We start from the raw sequence: 18,132 nt of genomic DNA on the forward strand, positions 1-18,132 counted from the left end.
GGGACCGAACTTGTGTCTCTAGCATTGCAGGTGGATTCTTTACCACTGAGCCACCTGAAAAGTCATTCAGTATATGGAGAGATGTACAAAAATATTAACAGCGAAACTGAAAGCTGTGAAATTATGAGTGATAATATTTCCTTTTTGATTTCATATGTACTTTCTAAATCATACATGAGGAGCATATCTTACATAACACACACCATATTCATGTCTGCATGCTCAGTAGGGTCCACTCTTTGCGACCCCATGGACTGTAGCCTGCCAGGCTGCCCTGTTCATGGAATTTTCTAGGCAAGAATACTGGAGCTGGTTGCCATTTCTTACTCCAGAACACACATTATAAAAATTGCTAAAAAAAAAAAAAAGAAAAGGGACTAGAGAGTATCACATTAGAATAGCAATTATGTATTTCAATTATGAAGTAAAATTATATTAAAGGCTGTACACATGGAGGATTTTGTTTTAAATATTATTTTGGCCTGAAGAAACAATGGAAAATTACAAATATGTATTTAGCTCTAAAATAAAGCTGTTTTCTCTAAGCTCTGACCTGGAATCTTATAGTACAGAAGAGCAGAGCCATATACAATTATATCACTTCAAGGAAACAAAACATCTGTAATTCTAACAGTTATCTAATTATTAGAAAACAGGAAAAAAGTCAAGAAAAATTTGGGTTCTGGGAAATACTTGGCACCATACTTTTTTCTAAGGAATGTGCTTCATTTGCAGAGATGGCAAAAGTTGAGTGTTGGACTATAAATATTATCACTTTATCGGGTGGTATTAATTGCAGTTAGGAAATGTTTGTTTTGAGATACAAGTAAAAATGTATTATAGTCTTTAATAAACAGAATGTGGATCAAAGGACTAAACACAATGTGGATCAAGCAACCAGATTTTTATGCGACTATCCCATCACCATCAGTCCCAGTGGAATCTAATTTGAAATGCCAAGCCATTAGTATGCTATTGCACATTTACACGGTGCTAACCCTGGGTGCTCCACTCTCCCCAGAGTGCCCTCAGGGAGGCGAGAAAAGCAGGAGCAGTAGGAGAGGTGAACTAGTTTGAAGCCACCTCAGGATTCAAAGTACCTTGCCACCGCTTAGTCTGGGAGGGAGCTATTCAGTCTGCCAACAACATCTTCTGGAATTGCTGCTATGAACCAGCTCCGGATTCTCTGCTTCATCTAGGTTTCCAACAGGAAATTCTAAGGTTGACTTTACAGGGACCATGGCTCATTTTTCCTGTTCATTATTTGGCTGCAAAAGGATGATCCCTTTCTCCTCTTGAGCTCCATTCACTAGAATCTGGGATGATGATGGAGATGTCTTTTAACCATCTCCGATACTAAGATAACAGCCTCATCCCTTAAGAAGGAGACACTTTCATGTTCAGTGACAGAAAGCAGCAGTACTGGTTCATTTGGTACTTGAGATGATGTTATGAAATGATGAAATCACTATACCTGATAGTCTTTAAAAGACTAATTTTTGCAACAGACCCCAATCTTCTCTAAGTCCAGACTTCAGCGAAAAGGAGAGCATTCAAAAGAAGTTCTTTTGCAGAGGTTGTACTTTCAATTGACTTTTACTTGACTTGTTTTTATAAAGCCCATGTTTCTCTATCAATCTTAAATTCCTTGTCTGCCTTGTGATCAAAGAATCTGCACAAGTAAATTGACAACATTAGATTTCTATTTCAATGAAAAATATAAGATACCTCTTATTTAAGGAAGTTAAAATAAGTATCGATACAAAACCTTAAATTACATGCTACATATATATTACACATATGTTACATTATTTTAAATGTAATCAGAAAGGTTAATTTGTTTTAATCACTGCTGGTTATTTCTTTCTTCTGATTGACCAAAACATTTAATAGTTTATCACAAAATTTTATAGGCATTAGAAATAGTAGAAATACATTTATATACTAAAATAAACTTTAGGAAGATTTATACCTGTTTATTCAAACTTAAATTGAAGAAAGTAGGGAAAACCACTAGACCATTCAGGTATGACCTAAATCAAATCCCTTATGATTATACAGTGGAAGTGAGAAATAGATTTAAGGGACTAGATCTGATAGATAGAGTGCCTGATGAACTATGGAATGAGGTTCGTGACATTGTACAGGAGACAGGGATCAAGACCATCCCCATGGAAAAGAAATGCAACAAAGCAAAATGGCTGCCTGGGGAGGCCTTACAAATAGCTGTGAAAAGAAAAGTGAAAAGCAAAGGAGAAAAGGAAAGATATAAGCATCTGAATGCAGAGTTTCAAAGAATAGCAAGAAGAGATAAGAAAGCCTTCCTCAGCAATCAATGCAAAGAAATAGAGGAAAACAACAGAATGGGAAAGACTAGAGATCTCGTCAAGAAAATTAGAGATACCAAGGGAATATTTCATGCAAAGATGGGCTCGATAAAGGACAGAAATGGTATGGACCTAACAGAAGCAGAAGATATTAAGAAAAGGTGGCAAGAATACACAGAAGAACTGTACAAAAAAGATCTTCACAACCCAGATAATCACGATGATGTGATCACTCACCTAGAGTCAGACATCCTGGAATGTGAAGTCAAGTGGGCCTTAGAAAGCATGCCTATGAACAAAGCTACTGAAGATGATGGAATTTCAGTTGAGCTATTTCAAATCCTGAAAGATGATGCTGTGAAAGAGCTGCACTCAATATGCCAGCAAATTTGGAAAATTCATCCATGGCCACAGGACTGGAAAAGGTCCGTTTTCATTCCAATCCTAAAGAAAGGCAATGTCAAAGAATGCTCAAACTACCACACAATTGCACTCATCTCACATGCTAGTAAAGTAATGCTCAAAATTCTCCAAGCCAGGCTTCAGCAGTACGTGAACTGTGAACTTCCTGATGTTCAAGCTGGTTTTAGAAAAGGCAGAGGAACCAGAGATCAAATTGCCCACATCCACTGGATCATGGAAAAAGCAAGAGAGTTCCAGAAAAACATCTATTTCTGCTTTATTGACTATGCCAAAGCCTTTGACTGTGTGGATCACAATAAACTGTGGAAAATTCTGAAAGAGATGGGAATACCAGACCACCTGACCTGCCTCTTGAGAAATCTGTATCCAGATCAGGAAGCAACAATTAGAACTGGATGTGGACCAACAGACTGGTTCCAAATAGGAAAAGGAGTTCGTCAAGGCTGTATATTGTCACCCTGCTTATTTAACTTATATGCAGAGTACATCATGACAAATGCTGGACTGGAAGAAACACAAGCTGGAATCAAGATTTCCAGGAGAAATATCAATAACCTCAGATATGCAGATGACACCACCCTTATGGCAGAAAGTGAAGAGGAACTCAAAAGCCTCTTAATGAAAGTGAAAGTGGAGAGTGAAAAAGTTGGCTTAAAGCTCAACATTCAGGAAACTAACATGGCATCCAGTCCCATCACTTCATGGGAAATAGATGGGGAAACAGTGGAAACAGTGGCAGACTTTATTTTTGGGGGCTCCAAAATCACTGCAGATGGTGACTGCAGCCATGAAATTAAAAGACGCTTACTCCTTGGAAGGAAAGTTATGACCAACCTAGATAGCATATTCAAAAGCAGAGACATTACTTTGCCAACAAAGGTCCGTCTAGTCAAGGCTATGGTTTTTCCAGTGGTCATGTATGGATGTGAGTTGGACTGTGAAGAAGGCTGAGTGCCAAAGAATTGATGCTTTTGAACTGTAGTGTTGGAGAAGACTCTTGAGAGTCCCTTGGACTACAAGGAGATCCAACCAGTCCATTCTGAAATAGATCAGCTCTGGGATTTCTTTGGAAGGAATGATGCTGAAGCTGAAACTCCAATACTTTGGCCACCTCATGCGAAGAGTTGACTCATTGGAAAAGACTCGGATGCTGGGAGGGATTGGGGGCAGGAGGAGAAGGGGATGACAGAGGATGAGATGGCTGGATGGCATCACTGACTCGATGAACGTGTGTCTGAGTGAATTCCAGGAGTTGGTGATGGGCAGGGAGGCCTGGTGTGCTGGGATTCATGGGATCGCAAAGAGTTGGACACAACTGAGCGACTGAACTGAACTGAACTAATGTGGCTAAATAAATTAATCTCAAATATGGTTAATAGATTTGTTTTAGTTGGGGCTACTGTTTGTTATTTAGATATATGAAATAAAAAGTCAAATGACTTGTTTAAATTCTAAAAATATTTATTTAGCATAAAGGCATATTTCTTTTTTGAAAAATGTTTAGTGAACACTGGTACTATAACTTATTCTAAATAGATTGCATTAGTTTGAAAATTTTTAGTTAAACTACACTAAATGCAATCACACCTCAGATGACAATAATGTGGTACAGTTCAGTTTGGTTAGGTTTAGAATTCTATTTCCAATCAATATCCAATTATAAGGGGGGTGGGAGGGAATCATATAAAAGTATGAAAAGGTAAAACTTGCAATTATAAGATAAATTTAGTACTAGGGATGTAATATACAACATAATAAATATAATCAATGCTGATAGGGCTTCCCTGGTGGCTTACTGGTAAAGAATCCACCTTCCAACACAGGAGTTTCGGGTTTAATCCCTGATCCAGGAAGATCCCACATTCCTCTGAACAAGTAAGCCCACAACTATTGAGCCTGTGCTGTAGAGCCCAGGGTTGCAACAAGAGAAGCTACCATAATGAGAAGCTTGTGCACACAACTAGAGAGAAGCCTCTGCTTGCTGCTACTAGAGAAAAGCCCACATAGCAATAAAGACCCATCAGAGCCACAAATAAAATAAATAAGTATGTTGTATACAAAAGTGAAAGTCGCTCAGTCATGTCCAACTCTTTGCAAACTATAGAGGCCATGGAATTCTCTAGGCCAGAATACTGGAGTGGGTAGCATTTCCCTCCTCCAGGGGATCTTCCCTACCCAGAAATCGAACTGAGGTCTCCTGCATTGTAGGCGAATTCTTTACCAACTGAGCTATACGAAAGTTGTTAGAAGAGTAAATCTTAAGAGTTCTCATCACAAGTAAAAAGCTTCCTTCTATTTCTTTAATTTTATATCTATGCGAGATGATGGAGCATTTCATGAATATGTAAATTAAATGACTGTGTTGTACAACTTAAACTCATGCAGTGCTAAATGTCAATTATACCTCAATAAAACTGGATAAAAAAGTTACTTTCCCCTCTTAAGAAAAAAAAATACAGTGCAGATTTTCAACTCTGCAATTTGAGGGCAGAATTCATGATAATACTAACCTAAGATCAATTGCAAAATATTTAAATGTTTTATATTAATAAAGTAAAGAGATAAAATATCACCAATAGAATTACTTTGTTAGTCACGCCTACTAAGTTTATTCCTACCTCAAAGGTATCCACATTAATAAACCTATCAGCAATATTATTAATAATTTATAATAATTTATAATAATTAGCAATATTATTAATATTAAACTGCTGCTGCTGCTGCTAAGTCGCTTCAGTCGTGTCCAACTCTGTGCGACCCCATAGACGGCAGCCCACCAGACTCCTCCATCCCTGGGATTCTCCAGGCAAGAACACTGGAGTGGGTTGCCATTTCCTTCTCCAATGCATGAAAGTGAAAAGTGAAAGTGAAGTCGCTCAGTCGTGTCCGACTCTTAGCGACCCCATGGACTGCAGCCCACCAGGTTCCTCCATCCATGGGATTTTCCAGGCAAGAGTACTGGAGTGGGGTGCCATTGCTTTCTCTGATTAATTAACAAAAGTACCCTTTAAATAAAAATTCATAAAGTAAGTTTACTTCCTTATAGTTTAAGTTTAGGTGGTAAAGACCAACAAAACACAGGCGTCATTTTTTATGTTTCATGTTGCCTGTCCATACACAAATAAAAGTCTGTGCCACTTTACTGTGAACAATACAAATATGTGTTACAATATAAGAACATGGAGTATATGGTCTAATTTTATCAACGTTATTCAATAAATAACCTTTTATAAATAAACCTCAAAATTGATGGGTTCAACAACATAGGATTGAGTGTTTCTCTCTTATTAAAAATTTAGTTTCTAATATTGTTAGTTGCTCAGTCATGTCTGACTTTTTGCAACCCCATGAACTGTATAGGTTCCTCCGTCCATGGAATTCTCCAGGCAAGAATACTGGAGTGGTGGCCATTCCCTTCTCCAGTCAGAAATAACAGATTAACATAAGTATGACTTCTTCAAAATAAAAATGACTGAGCATAGCAAAAAGTTTGAACTGGCCACCACAACCTCTATTTGAAAAGTGGCAAGAAGCCAGATAATTTCATTGTTTCTCAGAGGTAATGTTTTGCCTACTTGCCATCTGCTCACGCATCCTGGACTCACTGGAAACCAGTTCAACTCCAGTACCCTTATACTGTCTGGTCTCACCAGCTCAGCTCATACTGCTTGAATGGACACTTTGGCAGAGCTGTTAATTTCTTAATGCTAATTATTTATAGCTATTTATAGAAGGCTTTGCTCCCACCAAAGCCCTATTGGAACATCCTCTTATGATGCCTATTTTATAGATGATGAACTGAGGCTTGGCTAGGTTAAGTCATTTGCTAAGTAAGGGACAAACCAGTAAGTGACAAAGGCAAGATTTGAACCTAAAACTCTCCTGCTTCAGAATTGGATCCGTAACCCATGAACTCCTATTTAATTATGATTATTCTTTCATTGTTTGGTGCAGTCCTGAATTGTATCAGAAATCCTTTTTAACTTTTTTTTTTTTGTAGGAGAGGTCTCTTTTGATTTGTGGAAAATAATAAAACTTTAGCTGAACCCTCAATTAAAAAGACCTTCTGAGTCCGCTGGTTGAATGCAACATTGCAAACCTAAGGATATTCAGAGGAAGCAGTAAGTCCTGCAAGATCTAGTATATTTTCCTGGCAAAAATCACAATTTCAGGTAAAGAACATGAGATCACTCCCTATTAAAAAGTGAGGGGAGATTGGCGGCCACACTTAGCTTCAAGCCCTTCCCTGTCTCTCGCCCGGTCTCCCTCCCATGCTTACCTGGATCAGGAAGGGGTGTTCTGTAAAAATCAAAAGGAAAAGTATGTCCGGGTTTCAGGCTGCTCTGATACACGCACACCTTCAAACCTGGGTGCCTATGGATTTTGCTTTCTAACAACTTGCCCTCAACTTGACCTCAGGGAGTGGATTAGAGCGTTTTTTTCACCCCCTTCTCCCATTTTTCACCTGCTACGGGTGTGAATAGGAGGAGACTTTTTACCTTAGTTGTGGAGCCGAACCTGCCCCGGAGAGTTTGTTCCCGTGCTCAGTCACAAACTCTGATCATCGCCGGAGAGTCAGCGCTCGCTCACCTGTCCCGGAGGTGGAGGTGAGGTCGGAGCCAGGTGCGGGAGGAGGGGCGGCAGGGCTCGCTCTGCGCCTGGCAGTGCCCTTCCGACGATCATCCAGCCTAATAAGCTGTTAATTATTACTCCCGGTCGCCACAGCAGGGAAGTGTTCGGAACCTGAGCCACTCCCTGCGCCTCAGTGCATGTTGGGAGTGTTTACTTTCTTTCTTCCCAGCAGCTGACAGGGACACTCCTTTGTGTCCTGTCACACATCTTGAGGACAGGTGAACTGACAAGTGAATTTGTTGAAGCTTTATCCTCTGAACTGGACACATTCTAGTCTCTCCTCTCTGCTCTATAGAGAAACAGTCTTCTTTAAGAAATGACATGAACGAGGATGGAATGTCATCATTCATGTCTTTCTTTTTTAAAAATTTGTCTTTTAATTAGAAATTTCTGAAATATACCCCCTTGTTTTTATTGCCACTTCCTTTCGGAAAAGGCACCTAATCACACAGAGCAGTGGTTCTCACACTTCCTAGGGAACCAGAGACTCTTCTGCATCTCGCTAGACTCCACGGGTCTCAGCATCTGTGAAACTTTGATCCAGTAAATTTGGGGCAGGAGGCAGGTATTTTTTAAATCAGCTTCGTGGAAGAATCTGGTGAACATCTGAATTTGAAAACTACTGTAGTAAAAGTATACAGGAGGAAATGAGTAGTAATTTAGTCACTAAGAGAATTCTGTTTGGAAGCTGCTTTCCCTCAATACCTCTGATTTTAAAAAGGACACAAGTCTAATTAACTAGATTTATTATGGTGATAATTTCACAATATATGCAAATATTGAGTCATTATTTTATACACCTGAAGCGAATATGTCAGTTATATCTCAAAATGAAAGGAATGGATAAAGGAACTGACAGTTAAAAAGCAGGGTGGCTCAGTGATAAAGAATTCCCCTGTCAATGCAGGAGACCTCAGTTTGATCTCTGATTCCAGAAGATCCAACATGCTGGGGAACAACTAAGCCTCTGAGCCACAACTATTGAGCCTGTGCTCAAGAGCCTGGGAGCCACAGCTACTAAGCCTATGTGTCAAAGCACTGAAGCCCAGGATCCCTAGGGCCCGTGCTCCACAATGAGAGAAGCCACTGTAATGAAAAGCCGGCACAGTGCAACTAGAGAGTGGCCTCCACTCCCCGCAAATAGAAAAAGCCCTCCCAGCAAGAAGACCCCCATGGACCGCAGCCTGCCAAGCTCCTCTGTCCATGGGATTTTCCAGGCAAGAATACTGGACTGGGTTGCCATTTCCTTCTCCAGGGGATCTTACCAATCCAGGGATTGAACCTGGGTCTCCCACATTGCAGGCGGACTCCTTACCATCTGAGCCACTAGGGAAGTAATGAAGACCCAGCACAGCCAAAATTATAAAATTTTAAATAAATAGAATTATTAAAAAAAAAGAGTTCTCTCGTTGAAAACTACCAAATACCAAAACATTTAATATTTATTTAAATTAATAAAATCTGACTCCTCCCCCCACCCCCCAAAAGACTTAGAGACACTCATAGTAAATGCTCTGGAAATAATGTTTTCATTTACACATGCACAAATGTACTTTTTGGTATCATTGGTACTTTATTTGTTTACCATGTAAAGCACTTTGATAATGGGGAAAAAAAAAAAGGTTATTTTACAAGTATAAACCTCAGAGACCTCAAAAGGAATTGAATATAATTCCTACAATGAGTTCAGAAGGCAGAGTTGATTTCTGGTTTCCTATATATGCAAATGTCAATTTAACTGAGCATTACTCTGATTTGCAGGTTGAAAGTTTGACATAGTATCAATACTTCAAGGATTCTCTATGTTCAAAAGATCAGACAGTTTATCTAGTTAACTTTTGGTGTGTGGAGACCAGGGATGTTCAGACTGACCATTCTTTGGGCTAGTTTAATAAGCAGAACAGAATCAGGCATGTGGGCTTATTGGATCACAATAAAAGCTTCTACAACTTCATATATGAGGACAGTGTGACCTGGTATTACCTGTGGATCTTAGTTTGATGGCCACGTTGGCTCTACAGACCCTTTTGTGTGACTGACTGCTGGTATGGACTGACCTTTGAATGACAACTAACAGGAACTGCAGTGTCCACAGATCCTAGGCTCCATAACATCTTTTTCCAAATCCACGCCGCACTCCTGTTGTCTACATTTGTTTATTATCAGTATCAGAGAAACCTTGTTTTGTCTTTTTTATCTGCAACCATCCTTGAAGACTTTGTTCCAATGACTGGCTTCAACTGGTTTCCTTTTGCTAGTTTCAGTGATTCTTTTTGCTTTGGAGTATTTAATCTTTTACAAATATAAAATTTTTATTTTATAATAGAAAAATCCGTCATTTCACTTGTGCAATGTGAAAAATTTGAAAAGCACAGACATGTAGAAGAAAAAAATCACTTACAATTCCATCTCTGAAATATAGTTACCAAGAACAACTTAGTAAATGTCACTATTGATATACTTTCTCTATGGATATTTACCAAAATGCTATTACACTTGGCTTATTGTTTTATAGTCTGCTTTTATCACATTGAACATATTATAAACAATCTACCACATGTCAGCTTTTTTTTCCTGCAATGTGATTTTTAATTAGCTGCTCTGTATTACACCATATGGATATACCATTATTTACTTAATCATATCTCTATTGTGAGAAATTTATGTTAGTATAAACAATGCTGCAGAAAATGTTTGTATGTAGTTATACACAACCATGATTATATCTTTTAGACATTTCAAAAAATGAAGTTGCGGGATGAAAGGTAATGTACAGTTTTGAAGAGTTTCTCATGTGTCAATTTTATTCTCCCAAACTAACTTTTGGATTATTTTTATTTTTAAACATGTACGAATTTGAACTTGACAGTTGATGTTAGTGGTCAAGAACCCACCTGCCAACACAGGAGACATAAGAGATGCAGGTTCGATCCTTGGATTGGAAAGATTCCCCTGGAGAAGGGCATGGGAACCCGCCCCAATATTCTTACCTGGAGAATCGCATGAACAGAGGAGCCTGGAAGGCTACAGTCCATAGGGTTGCAAAGAGTCAGACACAACTGAAGCAACTTAACACACAGTACATCAATTTGAAAGGTTTAAAAAAATTCATATCCTATTTTAGCTATGTATGTGATTGATAACCTGTAAGATTGAACCCAGTTTTAGACTGACCCTGTACTTTTGCTTTTTGTTTATTATTCTCTTTGGTCATTTTTTCTGTATTGATTTCTAAGATCTCTTTCTATATTAATCTCATCATCATGTTATCGAATATGCTGTGGCTATATTTCCCAATATTGTTTGCATTTTAATTTTATGGTAGATTTTTAACTTACAAAAGTTTAAAATTTTAAACAGTCTATTAATATTTTCCTTTATTGCTTACACTTCAGTATCAAAAGGGGCTTCCCAGGTGGTCCAGTGGTAAAGAATCCTCCTGCCAATGCAGGAGATGCAAGAGATGGAGGTTCCATCCCTGGGTTGGGAAGATGAGTAGGAAATGGCAACACACTCCTGTACTCTTGCCTGGAAAATTCCATAGACAGAGGAGCCTGACAGGTAAGAGTCCATGGGGCTGCAATCGGACATGACTGCGTACACACACCATGTTAAAAAGCTTTCCCATCCTTAAAGTATATATATATATATTTTTTCTTCTAGTTTATTTAGATATTGTTTATTAAATTTAACATTTCAACCCATCTGGATTTTATGATGTTAACAATTGTGATATTTAAATCTAAATTGATTTTTTAAACTATTAGCTATTAACCAAGTAGCATTTAGTAAATAGTTATAGATTGTAAACTCCAGAAGGGGAAAAGCTATGTCTTATGATCTATTTTACCCCTGAATCCTAGCATAGTGACTAGCAGTTTCATGGTTACTCAGGTCAAAGTTTTGCTCATTTATTCACTTATTTACTTATTGATATATTTAATTGGGTCAATTTATATTATATTAATTCCAGGTATACACATAGTGATTAAAATTTTTATAGATTATGCTCTATCTAAAGTTATTATAAAATATTGGCTATATTCCCTGTGCTGTATAATACATCCTATAGCTTATTTATTTTATAGGTAGTAGTTTGAACCTCTTAATCCCCCACCTACATCTTGTCCTCTACCCACCCGTAACCACTAGTTTCTTCTCTGTATCCCTCAGCCTATTTCTTTAGGCCAAATGTTTAATAGTCACTCGATTCTTTTCTTTCAGTCCTTCCCCACCCAGCAAGTCCTGAAGTTGTATCTTAATCTCTGCATCTCCACTACCCCTTAGATTAGGAAGCAGATTAGATTTTTGCTCAGATACTACACATGGTCTCCTAAGTGAGGCAGAGAGCTGCCTCCACTCTTGTTCCACAATAGTGCACTCTCCACTTATAGCCAGTGTAATCTTCTAGAAACAAAAGACACAGACATGAGTTTGAGCAAGCTCTGGGAGTTGGTGATGGACAGGGAAGCCTGGCATGTTGCAGTCCATGGGGTCACAGGGAGTCGGACACAACTGAGCATCTGAACTGAACTGAAAGCCTTTGATTGTGTGGATCACAACAAACTGTGGGAAATTCTTAAAGAGATGGAATACCAGACCATCTTACTTGTCTCCTGAGAATCCTGTATGTGGCTCAAGAAGTAAGAGCTAGAACCAGAACTAGAACAATGGATTGGTTCCAAATTGGGAAAGGAGTATAATCAGGATGTATATAGTCACTCTGCTGATTTAATTTACATAGAGAGTACATCATGTGAAATGCTGGTCTGGATGAAGCACAAACTGGAATCAAGATTGCTGGGAGAAATATCAACAACCTCAGATATGCGGATGATACCACTCTGATGGCAGAAAGTGAAGAACTAAAGAACCTCTTGGTGAAGGTGGAAGAGGAGAGTGAAAAGCTGGCTTGAGCTGAAAGTTAAAAAAATGAAGATCATGGCATCTGGTCTCATCACTTCATGGCGAATAGAAGGGGAAAAAGTGGAAGCAGTGACAGATTTTACTTTCTTGGGCTCCAAATCACTGTAGACAGTGACTGCAGTTACCATGAAATTAAAAGAGTCTTGCTCCTTGGAAGGAAAGCTATGACAAAAAAGCACAGAGACATCACTTTGCAGACAGAGGTCTGTAATAGTCAGTTATGGTTTTTCCAGTAGTCATGTATGGACATGGGAGTTGGACCATAAAGAAGGCTGAATGCTGAAGAATTGATGCTGTCAATCTGTGGTGTTGTAGGGGACTCTTGAGAGTCCTTTGGACTCCAAGGAGATAAAACCAGTCAATCCTAGAGAAAACCAACCCTGAATATTCATAGAACTGATGCTGAAGCTTCAATACTTTGACCACCTGATGTGAAAAGCCAACTCAATGGAGACTCTGATGATGGGAAAGATGGAAGGTCAAAGGAGAAAGCAGCGGCAGAGGATGAGATGGTTGTATAGCACCACCAACTCAATGAACGTGGATTTGAGCAAACTCTGGGAGACAGTGAAGGACAAGGGAGCTTGTCATGCTGCAGTCCATGGGACTACAAAGAGTCTGACATGACTACGACTGAAAAACAACAATAAATATGAGTAGAGTAAATAAATATAGGTCATAGTTTTTCCTGATTTGAAGTGATACTTTTCTCCCAGGCCAGCAGGTTGTTGCTGTTCAGTTGCTCAATCATGTCCAACTCTGGGGCCCCATGGTCTGCAGCATGCCAGGCTTCCCTGACCTTCACCATCTCCTGGAGCTTGCTCAAACTCATGTCCATTGAGTCAGTGATGCCATCCATAATAACAATCAGTGACTTCTGGTCTAGGGGATAAAGGATCCTAAAACTACATATTTTTCTTGTTTGAAGCTTTCTTTCAGGGTTTTGATTTGTTCCTGCCTCTTTTAATCCCTTGGAAGGACTTTCTTACATTGGTTCTGGCATTGGCCATATGACTTTGCTTTGGTTAGTGGGTCAGTTCCTAGTGATAAAAGCAGAGGCTTGAAGATCTGTTGTGCACTGGGACATACCCTCTTACTGTTCTTGGAATCCTGACAACCATATGAACAAGTCTGGGCCAGCCTGTAGGATGATGCAAGACCCTTGACCCACTCTGTGCCTTTATTACCCCAGCTGACAGTCTAAAAGCAGAGCCACTAAGCTAACCTGCAATTGACTGAAGACCCATAATGGAGTCCAACTGAGAACAGCAGACCTAGCTGAGCCCAGCCGGAATTACCAACCCACAGAACTATGAGCTAGAGGTTAAAGCATCTGCCTGCAATGCGGGAGACCTGGGTTTGATCCCTGGGTCGGGAAGATCCCCTGGAGAAGGAAATGGCAACCCACTCCAGTATTCTTGCCTGGTGAATCCCATGGACGGAGGAGCTTGGTGGGCTACAGTCCACCATGTCAGAAAGAGTCGGACACGACTGAGCGACTTCACTTTCACTTAATAGCTATTGTATTAAGCCACTAAGTTTTGGGGTGGTATGTTTTAGAGCATAGTCTAACTGGTATATCTGGTGTGGTTTTCTCACACACATACACCAATGAACACATACATGAACATGCATATACAATAGTATATTAACAGTTGGAAAGTGAGAGAAATACTAGGATCACAATGCGTTTTTAATATAATTCTGCTGCCAGGATGCAATCATCCATAGAAATAGAACAGAAAGGGGACAAGAAAGAGATGTGGGTATAATTAGATTGGGTCATTTCTATATCTCACTTAAGCACTCCTGAAAGATATTTAGAGATGATTGTGACTGAAAGAAAGTAGAAAGAAAACAACAAATTGCCTGATTTTAACACTGTGACCCAGTTGCTATGGGCCACTCATACCAGTCCGTTCCATAGCCTTATACCTTGTTAGGTTTCTTGTTCGGCTTCTGCACTGGAAGCCAAGGTTATGCACTAAATGAAATTTAAAAAAGGAAGCAGATTAGCTCCAAACAAGGAGGGGATTCCCAATAAAAACCTAACTAGCAATTGCCTTAATAAGGAAGCCACAAGACAACATGAAAAATTACTTTTCCAATATGTAAAGCTTAAAATAAATATACTTTATATTTGGGGATTTTTCTGTACAGATCTTAATAACTTACAATTATAATATTAATTCTCAGGGGAAAATCCCAACATTTATCTTGAACTTGAAGAATAAACCATCATTTCCTGTTGAAATTAAGAAACATTTAATTTTTTTAAATGAAAACAAGGAGTTTAAAACATTGAGTTTAAAATATATGGAAAAATAAGATGAGGGAGGAGAAATTCCCTTCTAAAATCCCCCTAAAGCTTTAATTAAATCAATGCTGTTATTGATGAACAGGTCCTTTTAAAACTTATATATAGTTGTTTAATTTTTAAAAAGTCTCACCCTTCTGTAGTTGCTGGATGTTTTGAACCTATATTGACTTTTGAATCAGACTGCAGTTTGTCCTAATCATGAGAATAATTGCCACACAACTGCTTTTACAATTTGAACAATGAAAAACATTATATTAATTGAGAAGTGATGAAATAAGTTCCATTCCTAGTGCATTTGCTTTCTCCTCTGATAGTTTTTTTTACTGTCAATAGGGACTGTTTCCAAGTAGTGTAATGGCCAGTGGAAGGCATTCACTTTAGTCACATTTTGAAAAATTACTAGGATTAAGATCAATCTGGATGGGACATCTGTCACCCCATTAATCACAAGGTTTGGTTTAACTGACCTGGCTGGCTAGGCAATGTCACTTTCCTCCTTCACACCTCCATGAATGTCCTTCCTGCACTGCGTGCTCCCCTAGGTCAAAGAGGACGACCTTCCCCTACGTAGGTGGACCATTCTTTGGTCAAGGGTATATGAGTAGCTGTGCTTCCTCGCTGGAATTACACAATAAGCTCTCAAGGTTCATTTGCAGGAGAAGGTAAGGTAGTCATACTTTCAAGACTCCGGACACATCTGAATGAGGCACTGCATGTCGCAGTCTGTCTTTCTTTTTTCTAAACTTATTTACTTTTAATTGAAGGATAATTGCTTTACAGTATTGTTTTGATTTCTGCCAAACACAGTCTGTATTTCTTTTCAAAAAACAGAAAAGGAAAAAGAAAATTTATTTTGTGTCAGGCAGGTGCAGAGATGGTCTTACAAAGTTAAATAAGACAATCTCTGCCCTCGAGGAACTAAAGTCTTCAGCATTGAGATGGAATCCATCCAGTCTTCTCTGCCACAGAAAAGAAAAGATTTCAAAGCATACATACTTGAAAAATTCAGTGACAGAAACGAAAGGCATAAAAGTGTTTGATAGATTTTAAGAAGTGAAAGGCACAGTGTTTTTTTTTTTAACAAGTATTCAGTTCAGTTCAGTCCCTTAGTCGTGTCCGACTCTGCCACCCCATGAATCGCAGCACGCCAGGCCTCCCTGTCCATCACCAACTCCCGGAGTTCACTCAGACTCACGTCCATTGAGTCAGTGATGCCATCCAGCCATCTCAACCTCTGTCGCCCTGTTCTCCTCCTGCCCCCAATCCCTTCCAGCATCAGAGTCTTTTCCAATGAGTCAACTCTTCGAATGAGGTGGCCAAAGTACTGGAGTTTCAGCTTTAGCATCATTCCTTCCAAAGAAATCCCAGGGCTGATCTCCTTCAGAATGGACTGGTTGGATCTCCTTGCAGTCCAAGGGACTCTCAAGAGTCTTCTCCAACACTACAGTTCAAAAGCATCAATTCTTCAGCGCTCAGCCTTCTTCACAGTCTAACTCTCACATCCATACATGACCACAGGAAAAACCATAGCCTTAACTAGATGGACCTTTGTTGGCAAAGTAATGTCTCTGGTTTTGACTATGCTATCTAGGTTGGTCATAACTTTCCTTCCAAGGAGTAAGCATCTTTTAATTTCATGGCTGCAGTCACCATCTGCAGTGATTTTGGAGCCCAAAAAGATAAAATCTGACGCTGTTTCCACTGTTTCCCCATCTATTTCCCATGAAGTGATGGGACCGGATGCCATGATCTTCGTTTTCTGAATGTTGAGCTTTAAGCCAACTTTTTCACTCTCCTCTTTCATTTTCATCAAGAGGCTTTTTAGTACCTCTTCACTTTCTGCCATAAGGGTGGTGTCATCTGCATATCTGAGGTTATTGATATTTCTCCCAGCAATCTTGATTCCAGCTTGTGCTTCTTCCAGCCCAGCGCTTCTCATGATGTACTCTGCATATAAGTTAAATAAGCAGGGTGACAATATACAGCCTTGACGTACTCCTTTTCCTATTTGGAACCAGACTGTTGTTCCATGTCCAGTTCTAACTGTTGCTTCCTGATCTGGATACAGATTTCTCAAGAGGCAGATCAGGTGGTCTGGTATTCACATCTCTTTCAGAATTTTCCACAGTTTATTGTGATCCACACAGTCAAAGGCTTTGGCATAGTCAATAAAGCAGAAATAGATGTTTTTCTGCAACTCTCTTGCTTTTTCCATGATCCAGTGGATGTTGGCAATTTGATCTCTGGTTCCTCTGCCTTTTCTAAAACCAGCTTGAACAATAGGAAGTTCACGGTTCACGTATTGCTGAAGCCTGGCTTGGAGAATTTTGAGCATGACTTTACTAGCATGTGAGATGAGTGCAATTGTGTGGTAGTTTGAGCATTCTTTGGCATTGCCTTTCTTAGGGATTGGAATGAAAATGGACCTTTTCCAGTCCTGTGGCCACTGCTGAGTTTTCCAGATTTGCTGGCATATTAAGTGCAGCACTTTCACAGCATCATCTTTATTTAAGTTTTTATATAACTTTTCAAGGTTACTTTTCATTTACAGTTATTTCAGAATATTAACTACAGTCCCTGTGTTGTATGCTACAACCTTGACCCAGCAGTTTCTACCTCCCATTCCCCACTCCTGCGTTTCCCCTCCTTCTACTAGTAGCCACTAGTTTGTTCTCTGTATAGATTGTTTCTGTATAGAGAAGCATTCTCTGTATGCAATTGCTTCATTTTGTTCTATTCACTAGTTTGTTGTATTTTTTAGATTCCATATATGAATGATATCACACAGTATTTGTCTTTTTCGGTCTGATATATTTCACTTAGCATAATGCCCTCCAAGTCCATCCATGTTGTTGCAAATGGTAAAATTTTATTCCTTTTTATGGCTGAGTAATATTCTATCATGTATATATACCACACCTTCTTTATCATTTCATCTGTTGATAGACATTTAAGGTTTCTTCCATATCTTGGTAATTTAAATAATGTTTCTATTAATATGAAGATTGGAGTACATATATTTTTTCAGGTTTTTGTGTTTTTTGTGTTTTTTTTTTTTGGATATATACCTAAGAGTAGAATTGCTGGATCTTATGGTAGTTCTGGGTAAAGAATCCCACAGACAGAGGAGCCTGGGGGGCTTCAGTCCATAGGGTCACAAAGAGTTGGATATGACTGAAGTCACTTAACATGCATGCATGGTAGTTCTGGGCTTTTCACGTGGCTCAGTGGGTAAAGAATCCACCTGCAATACAACAGATGTGGATTTGATCCCTGGGTCAGGGAAGATCCCCTGGAGAAGGACATGGCAACCCATTCCAGTATTCATGCCTGGAGAATCCCGTGGACAGAGGAGCCTAGAAGACTACAGTCCATAGGGCTGCAAAGAGTTGGCCATGACTTAAGTGACTGAGCATGCACACATGGTAGTTCTATTTTTAGTTTTTTGAGAAACCTCTGTACTGTAATCCCAAGTGCATCCACCAATTTATATTCCCAGCAACA

The 18,132-nt window shown here is 39.2% G+C and overlaps 1 protein-coding gene across 5 annotated transcripts in view; it reads right to left on the reverse strand.

Moving 5' to 3' along the window:
- The window catches only part of RASSF6 (Ras association domain family member 6), a 74,745-nt gene extending 67,260 nt beyond the window's left edge, over positions 1–7,485 (reverse strand). For 2 of the 5 annotated variants that reach the window (XM_059887783.1, XM_059887785.1), the window contains exons 1-2: positions 7,250–7,485; positions 2,565–2,771 (exon numbers count right to left, since the gene is read on the reverse strand). In XM_059887783.1, coding sequence (XP_059743766.1) covers positions 2,565–2,614 — 50 coding nt within the window. In that variant the 5' untranslated portion in view covers positions 2,615–2,771; positions 7,250–7,485. Of the gene's footprint in view, positions 1–1,474; positions 1,673–2,564; positions 2,772–7,249 lie in introns of all 5 variants that reach the window. The other 3 variants (XM_010806221.4, XM_059887784.1, XM_010806220.4) reach the window with 3 other exon arrangements.
- Between the last annotated feature and the right edge of the window lie 10,647 nt (positions 7,486–18,132).

Source organism: Bos taurus, chromosome 6 (genome assembly GCF_002263795.3).
Source record: "Bos taurus isolate L1 Dominette 01449 registration number 42190680 breed Hereford chromosome 6, ARS-UCD2.0, whole genome shotgun sequence".
Lineage (NCBI taxonomy): Eukaryota > Metazoa > Chordata > Mammalia > Artiodactyla > Bovidae > Bos > Bos taurus.